The sequence below is a fragment of the Ananas comosus genome, unplaced genomic scaffold (genome assembly GCF_001540865.1).
Source record: "Ananas comosus cultivar F153 unplaced genomic scaffold, ASM154086v1, whole genome shotgun sequence".
Classification (NCBI taxonomy): domain Eukaryota; kingdom Viridiplantae; phylum Streptophyta; class Magnoliopsida; order Poales; family Bromeliaceae; genus Ananas; species Ananas comosus.
In genome coordinates this window covers 12,432-30,951 of record NW_017893463.1, presented here as the reverse complement: position 1 = coordinate 30,951, position 18,520 = coordinate 12,432, and the positions used below count along the sequence as shown (strand labels likewise).

General features: G+C 36.0%; 1 protein-coding gene and 1 pseudogene across 1 annotated transcript; one reads left to right on the top strand and one right to left on the bottom strand.

The window, feature by feature from the left end:
- Positions 1–14,886: 14,886 nt before the first annotated feature.
- LOC109706110 (cytochrome c6, chloroplastic-like) lies at positions 14,887–16,203 on the top strand. The gene is made up of 4 exons (XM_020226916.1): positions 14,887–15,456; positions 15,566–15,597; positions 15,701–15,764; positions 15,883–16,203. The coding sequence occupies exons 1-4, from the start codon at positions 15,289–15,291 to the stop codon at positions 16,021–16,023; spliced, it is 405 nt and encodes a 134-aa protein (XP_020082505.1). The 5' UTR covers positions 14,887–15,288; the 3' UTR covers positions 16,024–16,203.
- Positions 16,204–16,858: 655 nt separating this feature from the next.
- On the bottom strand, positions 16,859–18,236 carry LOC109706112 (annotated as a pseudogene).
- Between the last annotated feature and the right edge of the window lie 284 nt (positions 18,237–18,520).

Sequence of the window (18,520 nt, the reverse complement as noted above, 5' to 3'; positions counted from 1 at the left end):
AAAATTAAATTATTTAAAATAAAATTTGGTAAAAAAATATTGTTTGTAATCAGTAAAAAAAAATTTACGAAATATGACTAGGGGCAATTTTGTAATAGACTATATTTTATTGTCTAAATTACTAAATTTTATAAACAGAACCAAATATAGTAATGGTATAAATACTGCAATCCAGCATTATATTACTGTATTAAACCAAACGTACTAATGCTATCAGTAGTAATCTCATTTAGAAATCTAAGATACCTGAATATATTGAAATACTCTGTAACATTACATAACTGGAACCAAATGNCTATAATGTGCAACCAACGATTGGGACAAAGCGAATTCGTTGGGATCGTTTGCTTCTACTGTTTCTTCTTGGTCATCCGGAGCGATCTCATGGATTGAACATTAACATTCCTTTTCTGATATGGCAGCGGATGATTCATGTTATTCAGGCTTCTGCTCGACGAGATCTCCTTCTATTTCCTCTTTTGATCACACGGATTCTGCAGGACAGTGGAGTGGATGTTTCATGTGAGAAGTACGATTATGGTCTTGGTCCTATCGATGCTGTAACTTGGGCCAAGTCAGTCAGCACACTAAAATCATTTCAGCAAACAAAGGGATCGTCGCGACCAGCTCCTAGCCAGGCACCTCCACCTCGAGCAGAGCGTGAGGGATCTTCCAGTTCAGGGGGAGAATCTCTTCGCCATGAAGTGCGATCTTTAAAGGAGAAGGTGGCTGATCTTGCCAGGAAAGTGGAGGTAGGAATGAAGAGAATGATGGACAAATTGGGATGCAGGCATGACGATATCTTTCCTACACAGCCTGTCTATACAAGGTCTACTTCTCGACATCCTCTTATTCCTCCATCCACTGAAGCTTCGGATGGTAGAGGGTCTGGAGCAGGTGCAGGAGATACTGATGATGATGATGACGAGGACACGGAGTGATGTCTTAGTCGGGCTTAGACTTTCTCTTTTACTGCATTTTACTGTTTAGGGCGATGTTTTAGTTATGCTTGCTTATCTTTCCTTTGCATGTTTTTACTTTTGTTTTAGGCCTGTAACTATGACTAGACTACTCTTATGCTTTCTAATATGTTTTCTCTTTTTACTTGCTTGCTTTTGGCAATTTTTGACAAGAAGGGGGAGAGCATAGATGAAGGGGGAGAGCATGGATGTTTCAGGCATTAAACTAAAGCAGAGGATGGTGATTTAAGAACAAAGGAGGAGATGTGAACAAAGGGGGAGAAGGTATAAAATTTTAAGGCTAATCATTTTTGAGTGATTTGTTTTGCAGGATTTCAAGACTTTAAGACTCCTAGTTGCGTCTAAGTCATAGAGTCTGTTCTAGGAGTTTTGATGTAATTTTGGGTTTCATATTGTATTTGGATTACACGCGAGGGGTTCGGTGTTTTGGTGATGACATTGAACTTCGTTTTCTCTTTAAATTGTAATTTTTGAGTTTGTGTGAGTTTTGTCACGAAATTGCCAAAGGGGGAGATTGTTAAGGATTTTGTATTGGCAAGTTTCGTGAAGTGAGTCGGAGTCTTGAAGGATCGAAGCGGATTGACGAAGATTGAAGAATTCAAGATTTCGAAGATTTTGAAAAGAAGCTCACAATGTGAATCACGACATAAAGGTAAAGTTTTACTTCATGTTATGGTGATTCATACTTAGTTATAGGCATTAGAATCATAAACTTAAAGTTTAATGAATTAGAAAGTGCCTCGGAATTTTGCGGAACCCGAAATAGTGCAAAATCTAAAAAATTGCATTGTGTACCGGTACAGCAATTGTCCCGTACCAGTACAGCCATCAACTTTGACTTCGCAATTTTTGTTCCGTCATTGTGTAACCGGTGACAGCATTTCGCGTACCGTACACAGTGTAAAATCGTGAAAACTTTCTAATTCGACTCTAATTGATTCTAAAGTCTATAAATAAGCTATTGGGCTTCTCTAACATAAGAAGCATCACGAAAATACATGTTTGAGAAACCCTAGAGGCTCGGATTTCATCTAAAATCTATTTTCTACATATTAGCCTCTTTTAGGTCAAATCGGAATATTGTAATTTGATATCTATATGCCGATTTGATCTCCGCTTTGCTTGGAGTTTCTTTTCCTGGTTTTCTACGATACTCCTAAGCGAAGGATCACCATAATCATGATGCTCTTCATGACGGCGTCGTGGATTCGGCGTGTTTGACGGCGGTTCGTGGATTCGGATCGTGGGCTCGTGGATTCGAGTGGCGTCGTGGATTCGGCGTGATTGAAGCTTCGTGGATTCGAAGTGGAGGCGTTCGTNGTGGGTGTTTGTATTGGACACGATAAACCATTCACCGTGTCTAATTATTTGTATTGGACACGGTGAATGATTCACCGTGCCCAATACAAATATCTCGCACTTAGCCATTTTGTATTGGACACGATGAATCATTCACCGTGTCCAATACAAAAACCTTGTATTGAACACGGTGAATGGTTCACCGTGTTCAACTTAAACACTTGGCCTAGGCCCGCCCGCGTGGCACTGACGTGACGCTTGCGGGGCGGGGCCAGGGCCATTTTTGCAAATAAATTTTTGACAGGACCAATTTCAAAAAAAAAAAAATTATTAGGAGGCTATTTGCAAAAAAAGTCCTTTATCCCGTCAAATTTTACGGTTAAAAATTTGAATGACGGAGATGTCAGATGAGAGTGATGGGATAGAGGAAGAGAGAAAAGAAAAGAATATTTAGTTAATTAAAAAAAAAAAATCTGGAATGAGTCTGTAAAATCTAAGAGGGTTAATTGTGACGCCCCCTCCTAGCACGCTTAATTATTTTAACCTTTTGTATCTTGCCATCATTCAAAATACTTAAATCGGGTTAAAAATTTTAGTCCTATTATATCTTACATATAGGACTATTTGGGGTTTCATATTCTTCCCCCCTTAAGTCCTGACGTTCTCGTCAGTTTCAGACGCATAAGTACTAGGCAATGTGAGATTCATAGGGCTGGCAAATGAGCGAGCCGGCTCGCGTTCGACTCGATATTTGGCTCGCTCGAGCTCGACTCGAAATTAAATGAGCCAAGTTTGAACAAAAAACAAAGGCTCGAAATTCATTTCAAGCCGAGTTTGAGTATTATTTGGCTCGTTCGAATTAGGCTCGAAAAGCTCGAATATATATATATATATATATATATATATAGAGTAGGGCTAGAATACTTTTACAAGTATCACCCAAGTGATACTTGTGTGTTTCTAGCCCTTGGATGGAGAGATGGGAGGTTGAGATGATGGGGGTAGGTGGTGGTAGGTGGTGGTAGGTGGAATAGTGTTTGATCCAAGGGCTATTTGTAATCAAAAAGTAGATCCAATGGCTAAAAATGTGATAGCAACTTGGGGATGATACTTGTAAAAGTATCCTAGATCAACTCTATATATATATATATATATATATGATTATTATTCTTATTACTATTTGAGAAATCTTACTAATTCCAACGTTTCCTTTTTGGTAATTATGCATGGAGATTTTCTAAATCATAGTTTATTTTGAAACAACCACCGCCTAGTGCAGTTTAGGGGTGGAAACAAGCCGAGCTCGAGCGAGCTTACCTCGGCTCAAATTTGGCTTGAAATTGATTTCGAGCTTAAATTTAAGCTCAAGCTTGGATTGAAATTAATTCGAGCCGAGCTCGAGCGAGCCTAATTTCGAGTCGAGTGAGCTCAAGCCCTAAACGAGCCGCTTGAAATTCTCAACATCATACGATCAATAGTTTAATTTGTATAGAACATTATCTATAATTTGATACAAAAATATGTCTAATAGTTCAAAGTACAAAATAATTATATAAAATATAATATTATAATATGAAAAAAATAATTTATGAGTTGAATATCTAATCTTTTCAGCCTCACATATCTTTTTTTTCACTTCAATCTCCATATTATTCATTTTCATTTATGCAGTCAAAAATAAATTAATTATATAGATAAATATTGGATTAAACTATCCAATCATATATAACAAAAATTAAAATTTTATATGAATAATAATTTTTACTTTAAAAATATTATGTATATTTTCTCAAGCATACAATTAATAGCAAGGTAGGCAACGGCAGGCATATGCTGTTACTTGGTAATTTGGAGGGCTTCCGGCTTGGCCGCTTAGGGTGAGAGACAGAAAAAGAGAAAGAGAGAAACATATTGAAAATTTAGAGTTCTGTGAAAGAAAGAAAGAGAAAGTGTATAAATTTAGTAAAATTTTGCTCTTTTATTTGTCTATTGGGTTTGTTTTTATAGGCCAACAACATTGGCCCAATTTTAACTAAACTTAGATTATTCACTCAGTTTATATATAATTAAAATATATTATATTTATATATTTTTAATATATATATATATATATATATTTATATATATATATATATATATATATATAGTGTAGAACTACTATACTATCGAAAATATAGAGGATTTGATGTTTTCGAATTTTTGATCCTTTGATTAAGAATTGTATGGTTAGGATGATTGCGGTCCCCCCTAGGATTAAATAATATCCTTAGGATTGAGTGGTCCATACAAGATAATAATAGTATTAATTCAAAGAAATGATTAAAGGGGTTGATCTAAGAATCAAAAAATCGAAAGCACCATATTCTCTATACTTTCGATAGTATAGTATATATATATATTCGAGCTTTTCGAGCATTTCGAGCCTAATTCGAACGAGCTGAATAATAATCAAGCTCGGCTTGAGGGGCAGGGGAGGGGAGAGTGGTAGAAGTTCACGAGGGAAGAGGAGAGAGAGAGGGAGAAGCGGTAATTCGCGAGGCAGAGGGAGGAGGAGTCGGGGAAGAAGACCTGGATGAAGTCGGAGAGGACCTAGAAGACCGGTACCTAGGAGCGGGAGCGGGAGCGGCGGCAGCCGGAGAAGCGGGAGGCGTCCACGAGGGAGCCGAGGCGGAGGCGGGAGCTGGTCGAGCGGCAACAGTGGCGGCGGAGGCGTACCGACTGAGAGCAGGGGGGCCGCGTGAAATTACCGAAGGAGCTTCCAACCGGGGAGCGGGAAAAGGAGCAGATGGTGATGAAGAAGAAGAAGCTCGGGAGGCAAGCGTCCGCGGAGATGCCGCTGGACATGGGGGCGCAAGTGCTAGGGTTCACCCTACAGGCGTACGGCGGCGTGGAGGTCCAGCCTAAGCGGCGGGAGCACTACTAGCCCGTGACCGAGCGCCGTATGCTCCCCGGCCTTGACGTGGACCAAGGCCCCCCAACCCGGTTAAACCCCTATACCCACAACTAGAAGTACCACGAGAAGTACGCCATGGTGAGCCACGAGATGGAGCGTTTCATGAGGCTCTTCCACCGCCACGGGTGCCGTCACCACGTCAAGCCGGGGATGGCCACCCACGCCGTAGGCTAGATACGCAGCTGCTACGAAGATAAACGACAAGTGACATAATGAGACGCCCGAGGCGAATCGAACGACAAGGAACAACGACACACGAACGAAATGATACCCACCTTCCGCCTACGCCTCCTCCGAGAGTACCACCTCTTGAAACCCCTCTCCATGTGTCTCATATACTTGTTCCAGTCCATATTCGACTAAGGAAATAACATGATTATCATTGCCCGAATGTCCGACATTTTAAAACACGAAACGCTCCAACAATCAACCCGAGGAAAGTCAAACATCCAACTTAAAACTATAATTTTTTTTTTTTTTTCCGCCACATTCTAACCAATAAATTTCCATTTCTTTAGACACAATGACACGACGGTAGAAGTAGAGATCGACCCCACACAAGACCACGAATGCATCTTCAACGTCCACTCTTCGTCTTTGAAGTTTTATCTCGAAGACGAAACCCCGAACTTTCGAGTAAAGCCGAAGGTTGTTACCCACCTTCCAGGTTTGTAAAGAAAAAACAAACCGCTTATGTAAACTGCAGACCGAGGAATCATCTCTTAGCAAATGTTTTCGGATCACGAATTGTTTCACGAACTAGTTAAACTTAAAGGCTTCGCGTTCAAACACTAAGGAAAAAGGCAAGAGGAAAACCTACTTTCTAATTTCAGATATATGATATACATCAAGAGTGAAAATAGTTTTGAATGTAGACCCTTCCCTGCCTTCCTTCGTCGTCTTTCACCACGAAGAAAAAAAGGAGAAACGTGACGTGGAATGTCGTCCTAAACCTCAGTCGACTATTTAATGTTTTTAACCTATACGAGAAATTCCGTACTCAAAGGGAACTAACGCTCTCGGAGAGTACTGAACACCTCGTTTGCTATGTATAAGTGATAAAGTGTAAAGTAATCTGACAAAGTTCATACTTTAGCTTACTTTCCATCCACTTCACAAGAAAAATAGATGTAACGAAAAGAGAGGAAAACGATGAACGTTTAAACATACGAAAAGAATCAGCCAGAACATAGAAGGAGTTTGACTTTACCGATTAGTACCGTTCTCTGTAACGTAAACCTCAAGTAAAACGTCGCAGTGGTGTTTAAGTGAAAATATCCATAAAAGGAAATAAAATACAGGTCTTAACCGATCAAGAAAAAAGAAAAAAAAAAAAGTATCAAGACGGTAACAAGAGCGAGCAGACTTAAGAAAGGTACCGGCCTACTTGGGAAAGCTTTAAAGAAGCATCCAAAGTACTCGTTTCAACGTTGATCACTTTGTCAACCCATGACTACGCATGAACGAATGTACAAAAAAAACATTCAACAAGAAAATGGGATTGAATCGACACTGACCCTTGTGTGGTATTTGAAACTCTTCTCCCCATATATATACTGTCTAACTTCTTCAACCGATACCCGGACAAACCGGAATACCAAGCTCGCCGTAAATGTAATTCGCTGTAAATGTAATTATGTAAAATTAGGTAAACCATGACTTCACACAATCCTGGGAAGACCGGATCTAAACCTTTTTGACTAAATATAGCTTAACTAGAACCAATTTTTGACCTCTCGCGAACCAACTCAAATCTACCAACTTTCGTTAAAGAGACTTCATTACAGCATATCAACAAGCTGTTTATTTTAAAAACTACAGACGTTTATTATAAAAAAAAATGAATTAAGATAACATTTTTATTAAATTTTAAACTGGAATATAAATTTTAAACTTAAACTTAAATTTAAATTGTAAAGTTAAAGTTAAAGTTAAATTTAAATTTTAAAATTTTAAACGTGTTTTTAATTTTTAAACTATGAGATTCAATTTTATATTTAAACTTTTAACTTTTAGATTTAAATTTAAAATTTAAAATATAAACTTAAAATTTAAATATTAAAGTTGAAAATTTAAAGTTTTAAGTTTTAAATTCTGTCTAAATTTAAAACTCTAAAGTCTTAAATTTTAAATTTCAAAATTAAAACTTAATGTTTAAAGTTTAGAAATCTAAAGTTTAAAATTTAAAAATTTAAAATTAAAACTTATAATTTTAAATTTAAAATTTAAAATTTAGAGTTTAACAGTCTAAAATTTAAAGTTTAAATCTAAAGATTTAAACTTTAAATTTTAAATTTAAATCTAAAAGTTAAAAGTTTAAATATAAAATTGAATCTCATAGTTTAAAAATTAAAAACACGTTTAAAATTTTAAAATTTAAATTTAACTTTAACTTTAAATTTAAATTTAAATTTAAAGTTAAAGTTAAATTTAAGACTTAGATTTTAGTTTTATTTTTTTGATTTTAAACTCAGGTTTTAGTATTACTACTCTAAAATTCTTCGTCCAAAATATCGATAAAAATTAAAAATTAGAGCTTTTAGTCTCTCGGTTTAAAATTTTTGCTCTAATAATTTGCGTAATAATTTGCGAGATAAGTCGGGTTTTTTTTGTTTTATGAAAGCCGGGTTTTCCAACCGGCTTGTGGATCAACCATAAGGGATGTACTCCAAAAACTTCCCACCGGCGTTCGTGGGGTTCTCTAAAGACGAAAAAACAGGTTGCCTCGCCTCTCGGAGCGTGTTTTCATGCTGATGCTGACGGAAGTCCGGGAACTTACACGGAGGATGTTATCAGACGTTTTGGAAGCTGACAGCTTAACGTTTAAGCACAGACCGGTTAAAGTATAACAACTCGTTGTGGACTTTCTATTATTATTAGATGAAGGGAAGCAATCAATGTGAGAAAAAAGTCAAATTCACCCAGTTATAAAACTTGGTAGCGACAAACAAACCAACTAGCTAGCACAACTTTAAAAACCGTATGGCTATCCCTGAAACGCCAGGCTCTCTTGGAAGTTTTCGCATACCTATCGGGGCCATGATGAGACTGAGACTGAGGCTACTACACGCATCGAACAAGAGGATATGAACACGTGAACCTATTTTAAATCAGAGACTTGAAAATGGTTCTTAAATCCACGCCCTATAAAGTTCAAGTCCCTGTTTGTAGAATCGTTTAATATGTTTCTGGTGGTACAGTGTGATGGGACTATCATGTCTCTGATAGGTATGTATAAAGTAAAATGGGAGGTTAGTCTAAAAGGTAAGTCATTAAAAACCAATAAAAAAAGGACTGTTAGCACCATAGATAGAATACTCGGTGTAATTTTACGGTCGTTTTAAGACACTTGACGTCTGTAGGTTATGACCCTACTAATAAGAGGGAACAATTAAATAATAAAAAGATAATAACTATATTGATCGCTTCCATGAGCGCGCAACGCCGCCTAAATAACGTATCTTTATTTATTTATTTATTTATTTATTTGATTTTCTTTTAAATTTTTTATCTTTATTTTCTCCGATTTCTTTTTCATCGTGTATGATATCATTTTTGTATTTTTACTTTCATATTTTTTTTCCTGTTTTAATATTTTTATTATTTAATATAGATATTACCATCTTTTTCATATTCTTTTAAAAAAAATTTTTTTTTCTTCAATTTCTTCTCGATCGTTCTCGTTGTTGTAATTCTTTAGGCTATTTTCTTTTTTTTTTTTCGTTTTGTTTTTATTATTATTGTTATCTTCTTTTCTTTACTCGTATGATTATCTCGTTTTTCATATAAATGACAGAGTAAAACAACAAGTAAACGGTTACAAAAAAAGTTTGCTGACGTTTCTCTCTCTCTCTCCCCTTAACCGTATTAACAAACCTAATCATCATGTTAACCAAGGATGAAAAAAAAACTTAAAAGTAAATTCAGAGATTTGAAAAAAAATTGACTAATTTAGGGTTGGAAGAAAGTTTATTTAGAGATTTGGAAAAAAATAGTTAACTGGGAAAGTTGAAATTATGAAGAATAATATTTTTTATGATAGACATGTGAGTTTTTACCCCAACATATAGAATTTGGATGAGTAGGATACTAAATCTTCATAGTTCATATCCGAAAATCTATCTATTTAATCTTCATGTTAATCGTAAGGAAAGAAAAAACAACTTGGGAAAAATGAAAAAACTCAAAAACCTAAATTTTACTATTGTCATTTTTTTTTTTTTCTTAAATTGTTTTTAGGGGGTTATTAAAATAAGTTAAACTAGTAAAATTAATAAAAAATAATTAATTTTATATAGTTAATTTACAATCTGATTATCTCAGTAATTTAAACAATTGGTGAAAACGGATTTATCCACAATTTATATTTTTATAATTCGAATTCGAAAATCTCACGTTGCCAACAAAGTGTACCATAGTTTTATCCTCCAAGACTCAAGCTCAGTGCGGTCTGAGGATCGTATAATTAAAGGAGGGTAAATTAAGTTCGGGTGCAGTACCCGGCTAATTTTTCAAAGCTCGGGTCTGCACTCCCCCTCACTATCTCATGTTGCCAACAAAGTGTACCATAGTCTCGTCCTCCAGGACTCAAGCTCAGTGCGGTCCGAGGATCGTATAATTTCGAAAATCTCATGTTGCCAACAAAGTGTTATCCATATTTTCAAATTTATTTTTTAATTTTAAAAATTTACCGTTTTTTTTTTTCTAAAGCCTGGGTTAACTTTTAAACTTTTTTCTAAACTCTTGGTTAACAAGATGATTGGATTTTTTAATGTGGTTAAGTCACGATTCAGTCATGGATGTACAGCTGAAGACAAGTTAATATCATCTTCTAGTCGTCACCTCTAGGGTCAATTTTTATTAAATGTTTAATTTTTGAGTTAATGTTTTATATCTCCTGGGTTAAATTTTTAGTTCTTTACGGTCCCTGATAGCCACATTAAATGGGATTTATATCCGGGGTGTTTTGAGTTCATTTCCACCCCCGAGGTACAGTCAAAGGTTGACGGTTAAGTAATATAAATTATCTAAAATAATAAGACACCTTCAATAGACAAAACAAAAAACTCTTTTTACATCGTGCGATGGGCGAAGTAAGTAATTTGACTATTTAATTCGATGTTCTCACCCCGTTGTGCCGGGTTTCCTTCTTGTTCGTTGTTTTTTTTTTTTATTTTTTTATTTTTTTAGACAAAACAATTTCGTTCCAGAAGTCTCTTGACTTTGTGTAAACACCAGTAATTATACGTTTTCGGATGGACAAAGAAACTCGATTACTGTCGAGAAAGGTTGATTATGTCACAACTTACGACATCTAGGAGTAACGTGTAGTAATTTTTCGAAGTTTTAGAACGTGAGGTAAGGATATGTAAATAAGTAGCTCTACAGAATGTGACTTAGTATACTTTCAAACAGTATATATCATAAGGATATTACGTAAACTCCTACGTAAATCAGATTTTCAGTCAAACTAAAGAAACTTCTCTAGATTATTGATAAAAACATTAACAATGACAATACGGACAAATCACTTTCAAACATTGACACTCTAGTATAGGAGACCTCGACGTTAATCTAGCATTTTATTAAAGAATAGAACGTACTCGGCCGGCTAGTAGGGATAACATTAACAAACAACTCACGAACCGATCGATAAATTGATGGGAAACTTCACTTCTGCTGACGTCATATACATAAGTATTATTTTAGAGTCTATGACCAAAAGAAAAGCGAATTAATAGAACAAGATTGTAAATTATTCACTATTACCTGCACCCTTTACTAACACAAGGGTGTTGGAATAAAGTAAACTTTGTACCAAACAAATGTGACAACAGTTAAGAATATATGAAACAATCGTTTATAAAATACCACACCACTTCAAAAATACTTAAAAACAGCATTTACAGTTCTTCTTTTACAGTCTTAACACACGACATTTACAGTTTCTTGTTTTTTTTACGCAACATACAATTACGGATTGAACACGTATAACATATCATAAATGATCGGCTACGACAATTTACGCTTTTCAAATACACTTGTAGCATTATGATAGCACATTATAAATGGGCATTTACACTTTTCATATTCGCTTGTAACATGTTGGTAACATATTATAAATGGTGATTTCTTCAACAAAGCGGCCAATGAGAACCCACTCTCTCTAATCCACTTGCAGGAACTAGAATTTAATCTCAGGATACGAGGATAGAAGTTAAAAAAATTTTCTTTTACAAATTAAAAGTGGTAAATAAGACATAATATAAAACTGTGCTAAATTAATGCTTTACTACTAATTTTCGAATTTTTAATGACCTAACAACTAAAGTTATGGGTTTGTAGTCTTTCTTCTAGTATTATGGATTTTGGGACCTGACAACTATCATACTCACAACCCCTTCCACGGTAAAACCACCCCTGGAGAAAGAAAGTTAATATGCAGACGGGCTTAGATCGAGCGATTTAAACGTTTATATCGAGTTGAGAAAGAGGGAGAATTGAAAACTTACAACAATTCTCGTGTGTCTGTTGAGTTTTGAACGAGTGTAATGATGAAACGTTTCGTTCGCACAACTTGTCACGTAACTCATAAGTCGTTGATCAAAATAGAAAACCTAGTCGGTCGAATCAACTCTCTCTAGCTCTCTAGCTCTCTCTCTCTCTCTCTCTCTCTCTCTCTCTCTCTCCGCGGTTTGGGAAAAGAAACGTATAAGGGAAGGAGATGTAGAGGTCCTTTTCTATTAGATATTGAATTTTTATGGGAATGACGATCCCGACCGTTTACTCACTCGGCCGAATCGCAAGCTGAGCGCAAGCTGAGCTATAAACCGAGCGAGCTCGAGCTAAGCTTTAATTTACTCGGCTCGAACTTGTTTTTTTTTCCGAGCTTTAAGTAAAGNTTGAAATTGATTAAAATTTTGATAGAAAAATCTATTCACTATGTAGATAAAGGGCAATAATTTCAATCTTAAATTGAAGAATGCGATCATTCATTTTTAGGAGCTCGTTCAATTTTGACCAATTATTTTTTGCCCACTTGATAGACTTTATTATAATTTCGAAAAATTACGAAACTCATTTTTTAAAAGTTCCAAATGCTTTAGATCATATTTGATGGCGTGGATTGTCGATTCGGAAGTTCCATCATTGAAAATAATTTATGAGGACAAAGCGTTCTATACCTTTAAGGGTGCGTTTGGTTCGAGTTATCCTGGCAGAATTTAAGGCAATCCTGCCAGGATTACTGTATTTGGTTCATCCGCTATGTAATCTAGTCGTTAATGTAGCATTACAAATCGAGCAGAATTACACCGAAAATATAAATGAGAGAGGGGTCGTGTATCTTGCATTACTGAAAACCGTTAATACTACATATTATGTAAAATGACAATTTTACCCTCTAACTCTCGAAACCCTTTCAATATATTATTTTAAAAAATTTAATTTAAAATTTCGAATTGTCAACTTTTACTTTTTAATTTTTAATTTTCAAATTTAAATTTTTAAATTTTAAATTTTAAATTTTTAAACTTCAAATTTAAATTTTAAATTTTAAATTTNATTTTTGATCCTTTGATTAAGAATTGTATGGTTAGGATGATTGCGGTCCCCCCTAGGATTAAATAATATCCTTAGGATTGAGTGGTCCATACAAGATAATAATAGTATTAATTCAAAGAAATGATTAAAGGGGTTGATCTAAGAATCAAAAAATCGAAAGCACCATATTCTCTATACTTTCGATAGTATAGTATATATATATATTCGAGCTTTTCGAGCATTTCGAGCCTAATTCGAACGAGCTGAATAATAATCAAGCTCGGCTTGAAATGAATTTCGAGCCTTTTTTTTGGTTCAAGCTTGGCTTATTTAATTTCGAATCGAGCTCGAACTCGCCAAATATCGAGTCGAATGCGAGTCGAACGCGAGCCAGCTTGCTCATTTGCCAGCCCTAGTGCAGTTATCTAGTATCTAGCCGTTTACCAACTAAAACAGCTAGAAATTAATTTGATTCCCCTGCATTTACTAACAGAACTTTTTAAGCGCAGCATATTGGGACAATATTATCAAGAGACTCATTTAGAAGGGTTCTTACGGAGGGATTCAAGTGCTAGCTTAAAAAAAAATAAAATAAAATTAATTATTGGAAGGAAAAAAAAAAAAATCCTCTCTGGAAATGCCTCTTATCATCATTGATTTGATTGATATCTTTCCACTATTTCATTATTATCGTTTAAATTGTACTCGACCATAAATGACATATTTCACAATAATCTGATAGCTACATCCGTAAGTTTAGCCGCTAAGCCAGTTTATAACAAATGAAATGTTATTTTCATTAACAATTAATGCTCGTGAGCTAGCTGTATTGTCATGTTTAGTAAAATTCCTAATTCAAATGATTGATTGTTGACTCAAATTAAATTATTTTTATTTTAAGAATGTCACTAAAATAATAAAGTTTGAGAGCCTATTTTTGAAGAGCAATACTATTTGTACACCTAAAAAAAGTGTAAATCTTACATCGCACATCAAAATGCCCATATATATTGGGCCTTGCCTTGTCCTTTTTTTTATATAGTAAATATTTGAAAATTTTTCTAACCCCTGGATGAGGAGATTTAAGATTTATACCCTTCTTTTTTGGTGTAAAGATACTAGTAAGTGTAAAGAGGGTCCTCCTCATTTTTCGACATATATTTGCATATTAAAAAAGCATCCAAAAATGATTTCTAATTTATTCCCCTGTGAACGACAGCGGTGAATAAGGAAAACTGATCATTTCAAAGTTTGATAATTATTTAGTGCTTATTTAAGAAAATTATTTATTATCGTTTAAGGCATCATGCGAAGGGCGTCTCCAACAAAATCCTTGATCTTCTTGTACCATTCCAATGTACTCTACCAGGAAAAGAATGCATGATATTATTATAAAATATAAAATATGAGATCCATTACTATACTCTGATAAGTACGGTCATCTTGGTACTCTCAGTGGCCGTTTCTCGGCGATAAAACTTTCTAATTGACAATTCATGCTATTAAATATACTTTAAAATATTTAAAATTTTTATAAAGTAAATTTTATAATTTTTCGATATCATTTACCAAACCGCTGGTATGAGATACTTTTGAGTTTAACGGTACAAAAGAATCAAAATCAGCTAGAATTTTTGATAGAAAATTCTACTCATTATTTAGATAAAAATCATTAACTCTGATTTTAAATTGAATAATTCGATCCTCTAATTTTAGAAGGTTATTCGATCTTGCCATTCGTTTTGTGTTCGCTTAATGGACTGCATTATAATTTCAAAAATTACATAACTTATCTTGTAAAGTTTCAAATACTCTAGATCATGTTAATAGCATGAATCGTCATTTAAAGGCGACATATGAGTTTATACTCGTAAGAGTATAGTAATCCAACCATATAAAATATTAACAGAATTATGTGTATTATTATACAAAATACCACGTCAAATTTATTAAATAAAATATCATGGCTCACCTAGGCACAGCCGCGAACAGAGACTGCAGAGTAGGAAATGTATTCCTTCCAGGAAATCACATAGAAGGGAACTTGGAAGTCATACTATCGCACATAATTAAGTTAGAAAAATGTACAGATCCAGGGTTCCTGTGCTATGCCGATAATATCATGATGACAGCTTACCAAAACTATATTTCAGTTCTTAAATTTTCTCATATATTACAATTTCATCATGCATGACAGCTTACCAAAATCCAAAGTTGGTTCGTATAATCTAATCACCTCTTTAATCCAATTTTAAGCACCTTGGGGGGGAAAAAAGAAGAAGAAAAGAAAAGGAAAGAAAAGAAAAGAAAAATTATAGGAGGAATAAAAATTAAATCGTCATTTTTACTAGAAACCCCTGGATTTTTCTTGATGGTCAGAGATGAAATAGGAATACATGAAAAAGTTCAGGAACTGAAGTGTCTATAAAACAAAAAAGTTCAAAAGCTAAGTCACAACGTCGGCATGCTAAAGGTATAACAAATACATTTCAGACCAATGATGAGTATTATTCTATGACAACAAACACCCAAATAACCACCAAAAAGAGAATAACCAACTGCAACATGTCTCCGACTCTCTTTGCCGCAGAATCCTTAAGCCAGACTATATCCAGTGGAGCAAGATTGTTTCAGAAAGCCTGCATTGGCTGCCATGATATGGGAGGAAACATTCTCCAACCTGTCAGTCTCCTCTGAACTCCACTATTTCACATGCAAAGAGGGAAGAAAAAGCATTTTACCGCTTTTATTACTACTAAACTTATTGCTCATCCCTCAAAATTTGCCTCAGGATGCGACTCTCTTCATGAAGGACCTACAGAGGTACAAAATAAAGCACCCATTGCTCGCTCCACTCTAAAAGACCATTCGTCAATGTGAATATGTAACAATAAACTGAAAGACAGAGAAATGTAATCTCATGCAGGAACGGAGTATCTACGGAGGAGGGAATATACAACATCACGTACTATGGGAAAGGACGGATGCCCGTGAGTAACCTTATCATCTTCCTTTTCAACTATTTACAACTAAATCGAAAGCAACCTCTTCATATTAGCGCCTGCAGTGGCATGGTTGATAAGTATTGACTGCTGATAGCATGTTCAGGGCTTCGGGGAAAAGTGCACTCCAAGGGGTCAGTGCACATTCGGGCCACGGCTGCAAGAAGAGGAGATCAAGCTGCTAGCGGAGTTCGTCAAGTCACAAGCCGACAGAGGATGGCCAAATATCGAAAGTCACAGGGATTGACTCCTGCACAGAAAAATAAAGCATTTGGAAGGCACATTATGTTGGTGTTAAGAATATAATATTATGCTACTGATGCATGCATACTATCAATTATTCATAGAAACCGGACAAAATGATGTGCGTTTATTGTAATTCACAATGAGGAAATTTGCAACATAAAGGGCTTTAATTTTTACGACATGATTGTTATGAGCTAACAGCAAAATTAGGTTTGCCGAAATTGTAAGAAAAAGGAAACAGAAGAAAAAAGGTACCGCTTGCGCGACAACTACTTACATAATAACTGTGGTGTATTAGTAAACAGAAAAGCATGCACCAAAGTATGACTAGGTGAGTTATAAGTGTTGGCATTCGGTTAAATCAAATCGGGTACGCCCATAAACGGGTTCGATCCGACGGATATTATATCTAATTGGATTAGGATTAATCTCGCTTTCAAATTGGAAAGCTAATTAGAGATAAATCTAATCATATTAGGATAACAAATAATAACCGATTTGGCCTTATCTCTAACGCTATTAGGATTTTGGAATTCCTTATAAATAGACGGGCGATCCCACATGAAACGATGTACAAAAAGGAACGAAAAAAGAGAGAGAATAAGAAAATAATAGAGAGAAACCACATCCTCCATTGACCTATTATTCTAGAGGGATTTGAACGGTGGATTTGCGATCGTGCTCGTTTGTAGTTCGATCCACCGCAAGTTCGGAGCGCAAGAAGATTTTCAAGGACGATCCAAGGACACGTGAACCAACCTCTACGATCCGGGCTCATCGCGCTCTAGCGCGAATCGCTTCCGCAAAAAGGTACGAACGAATACTTCCGCTGCGTTCTACAATAAGTAAACAATATATTTGAGATTACATTCCTTGAGATTACAAAATCTCAGCTTGATGCCTTTCTTGTCTGCAATCTCCTGAACCCGCTCCTTTAAAACCCTTTTGAGCCTCGAGACGCAATCTTTTGGATGGGGGCAGAGGCTTGGTCCTTGCACTGCTCTTCTTCCTCTTCATCAAAAGGCTGTTTAAAAGAAGCTGCAAAAATAAATAAATAAATAAATAAAACTTTTTAGAAAGAATCAACTAGGAGAAACAATTAGACTATGTAAATAAATTGAGGAAAGAAAGGAAAAACTATACTAGGGCGTAGTAGATATATACCATCTTGTCCCGTGTGGAATGTATGAGTCGGCAAATTGCTCTTGGTGAAGAGCAGGTCAGTTGGGTGTGATCTCTGCATGAAGTCATCCACTGGTACGGGAATCTGGAATTGGGCCTCAACACCATGGCCAGCCGCCCTCATCTCTGAGCAGCATAAACTCGCCATGGATCTCGGTATGAGCTTGAAAGCCAAAGAGCACCCGTCCATATATGTTTCCCCTGCAAGTTGCCTATCTCCGTTCTATACATAGCCGTTTTGACATAACCAGCAGTCGCCTGATAAAGAGCGAGTCCAGGGTAGACGACGGCATCTTGAGGGCCTAAATCCCCATCTGCAAGTATCCAGCGCCCGTTGAAGTGAAGTCCTTTATATGCAAACCCGCCCGATCTGCCTTGACTATGGCGATTAATGTCTTATCAAACTGATGCTCATGATCTTGGAACATCACCAATTGTCCATCCTCCTGTGCTGCAAGGCTGTGATGCTGCGCTTCTTGGAAAGAAGGCCTCGAGTGGCAGCATACCGAAAGAACTGAAGAGGATATTTCTCTGTTCCTCAAAGGCAAGTTGTCTAGTATTTCAGTAAATGAAAAGCTACGTAGATTCAGAGAAAAGCTAATAGCATCCCAGAATATCTCGAGCGACTTTCCCGACCACTGCAAATATGTCAGGCAGACCAGCCGGGGGAAATTCCATAGCACCACTGGGCTCTGTTGGAATAAGACCAGGCCTGTAGTCGTATGTTTCTAGCCAAAGTTGAGGGTCTGTATAGTAACATGAGGTCTTGCACCACTCTCGAGAGTCGTTTGTATGAACCATCTCGCCCCAAGGGTACGAATGTTGATGGAAAAAGAGACGAGCTGACTCCAAACCAGACCTTACCAGAGCACCGTCGCTAGACGGCAATTGAACAATTGCAGCTCAATATTGAGCAAGAGACTGTGTTAGAGTGGTTAGTGAGATCTTGTAAGAATCAGAAGGAAGCCCCTCACAAGCAACGAGATCGGCAAGCCTCACTCGACCAAGGGATGGAATAATTTGTCCCGCCATTGCACCCACTTAAGATCTCCAATAACTCACTACTCTGCCAAGACGACAGAGTTTTCTAGATGCATCGAATTATGAAAACATAGATAAGAAAACTAAAAGAAACTGGAGCATATGGAGAATGCTGGTTCAGGTATTTGAATATTGCGCTTATGTGGAAACTAAATTCTCCTAGGACACATGTATGAAACATATATGCAGATACATACATGCATGTTAACACACATATATACAAATGTACCAACCATCAATGGAAAAGGCAATATGAAGAATACTATCAATTGGAC

What these genes read in the sequence shown, in the direction of transcription:
- LOC109706110 (XM_020226916.1), top strand. Translation starts at nt 15,289, where the DNA reads ATGACAACAAACACCCAAATAACCACCAAAAAGAGAATAACCAACTGC. An exon ending in GAGGAAACATTCTCCAACCT is followed by an intron (nt 15,457 to 15,565) that starts GTCAGTCTCCTC and finishes AATTTGCCTCAG; the next exon opens with GATGCGACTCTCTTCATGAA. An exon ending in TTCATGAAGGACCTACAGAG is followed by an intron (nt 15,598 to 15,700) that starts GTACAAAATAAA and finishes AATCTCATGCAG; the next exon opens with GAACGGAGTATCTACGGAGG.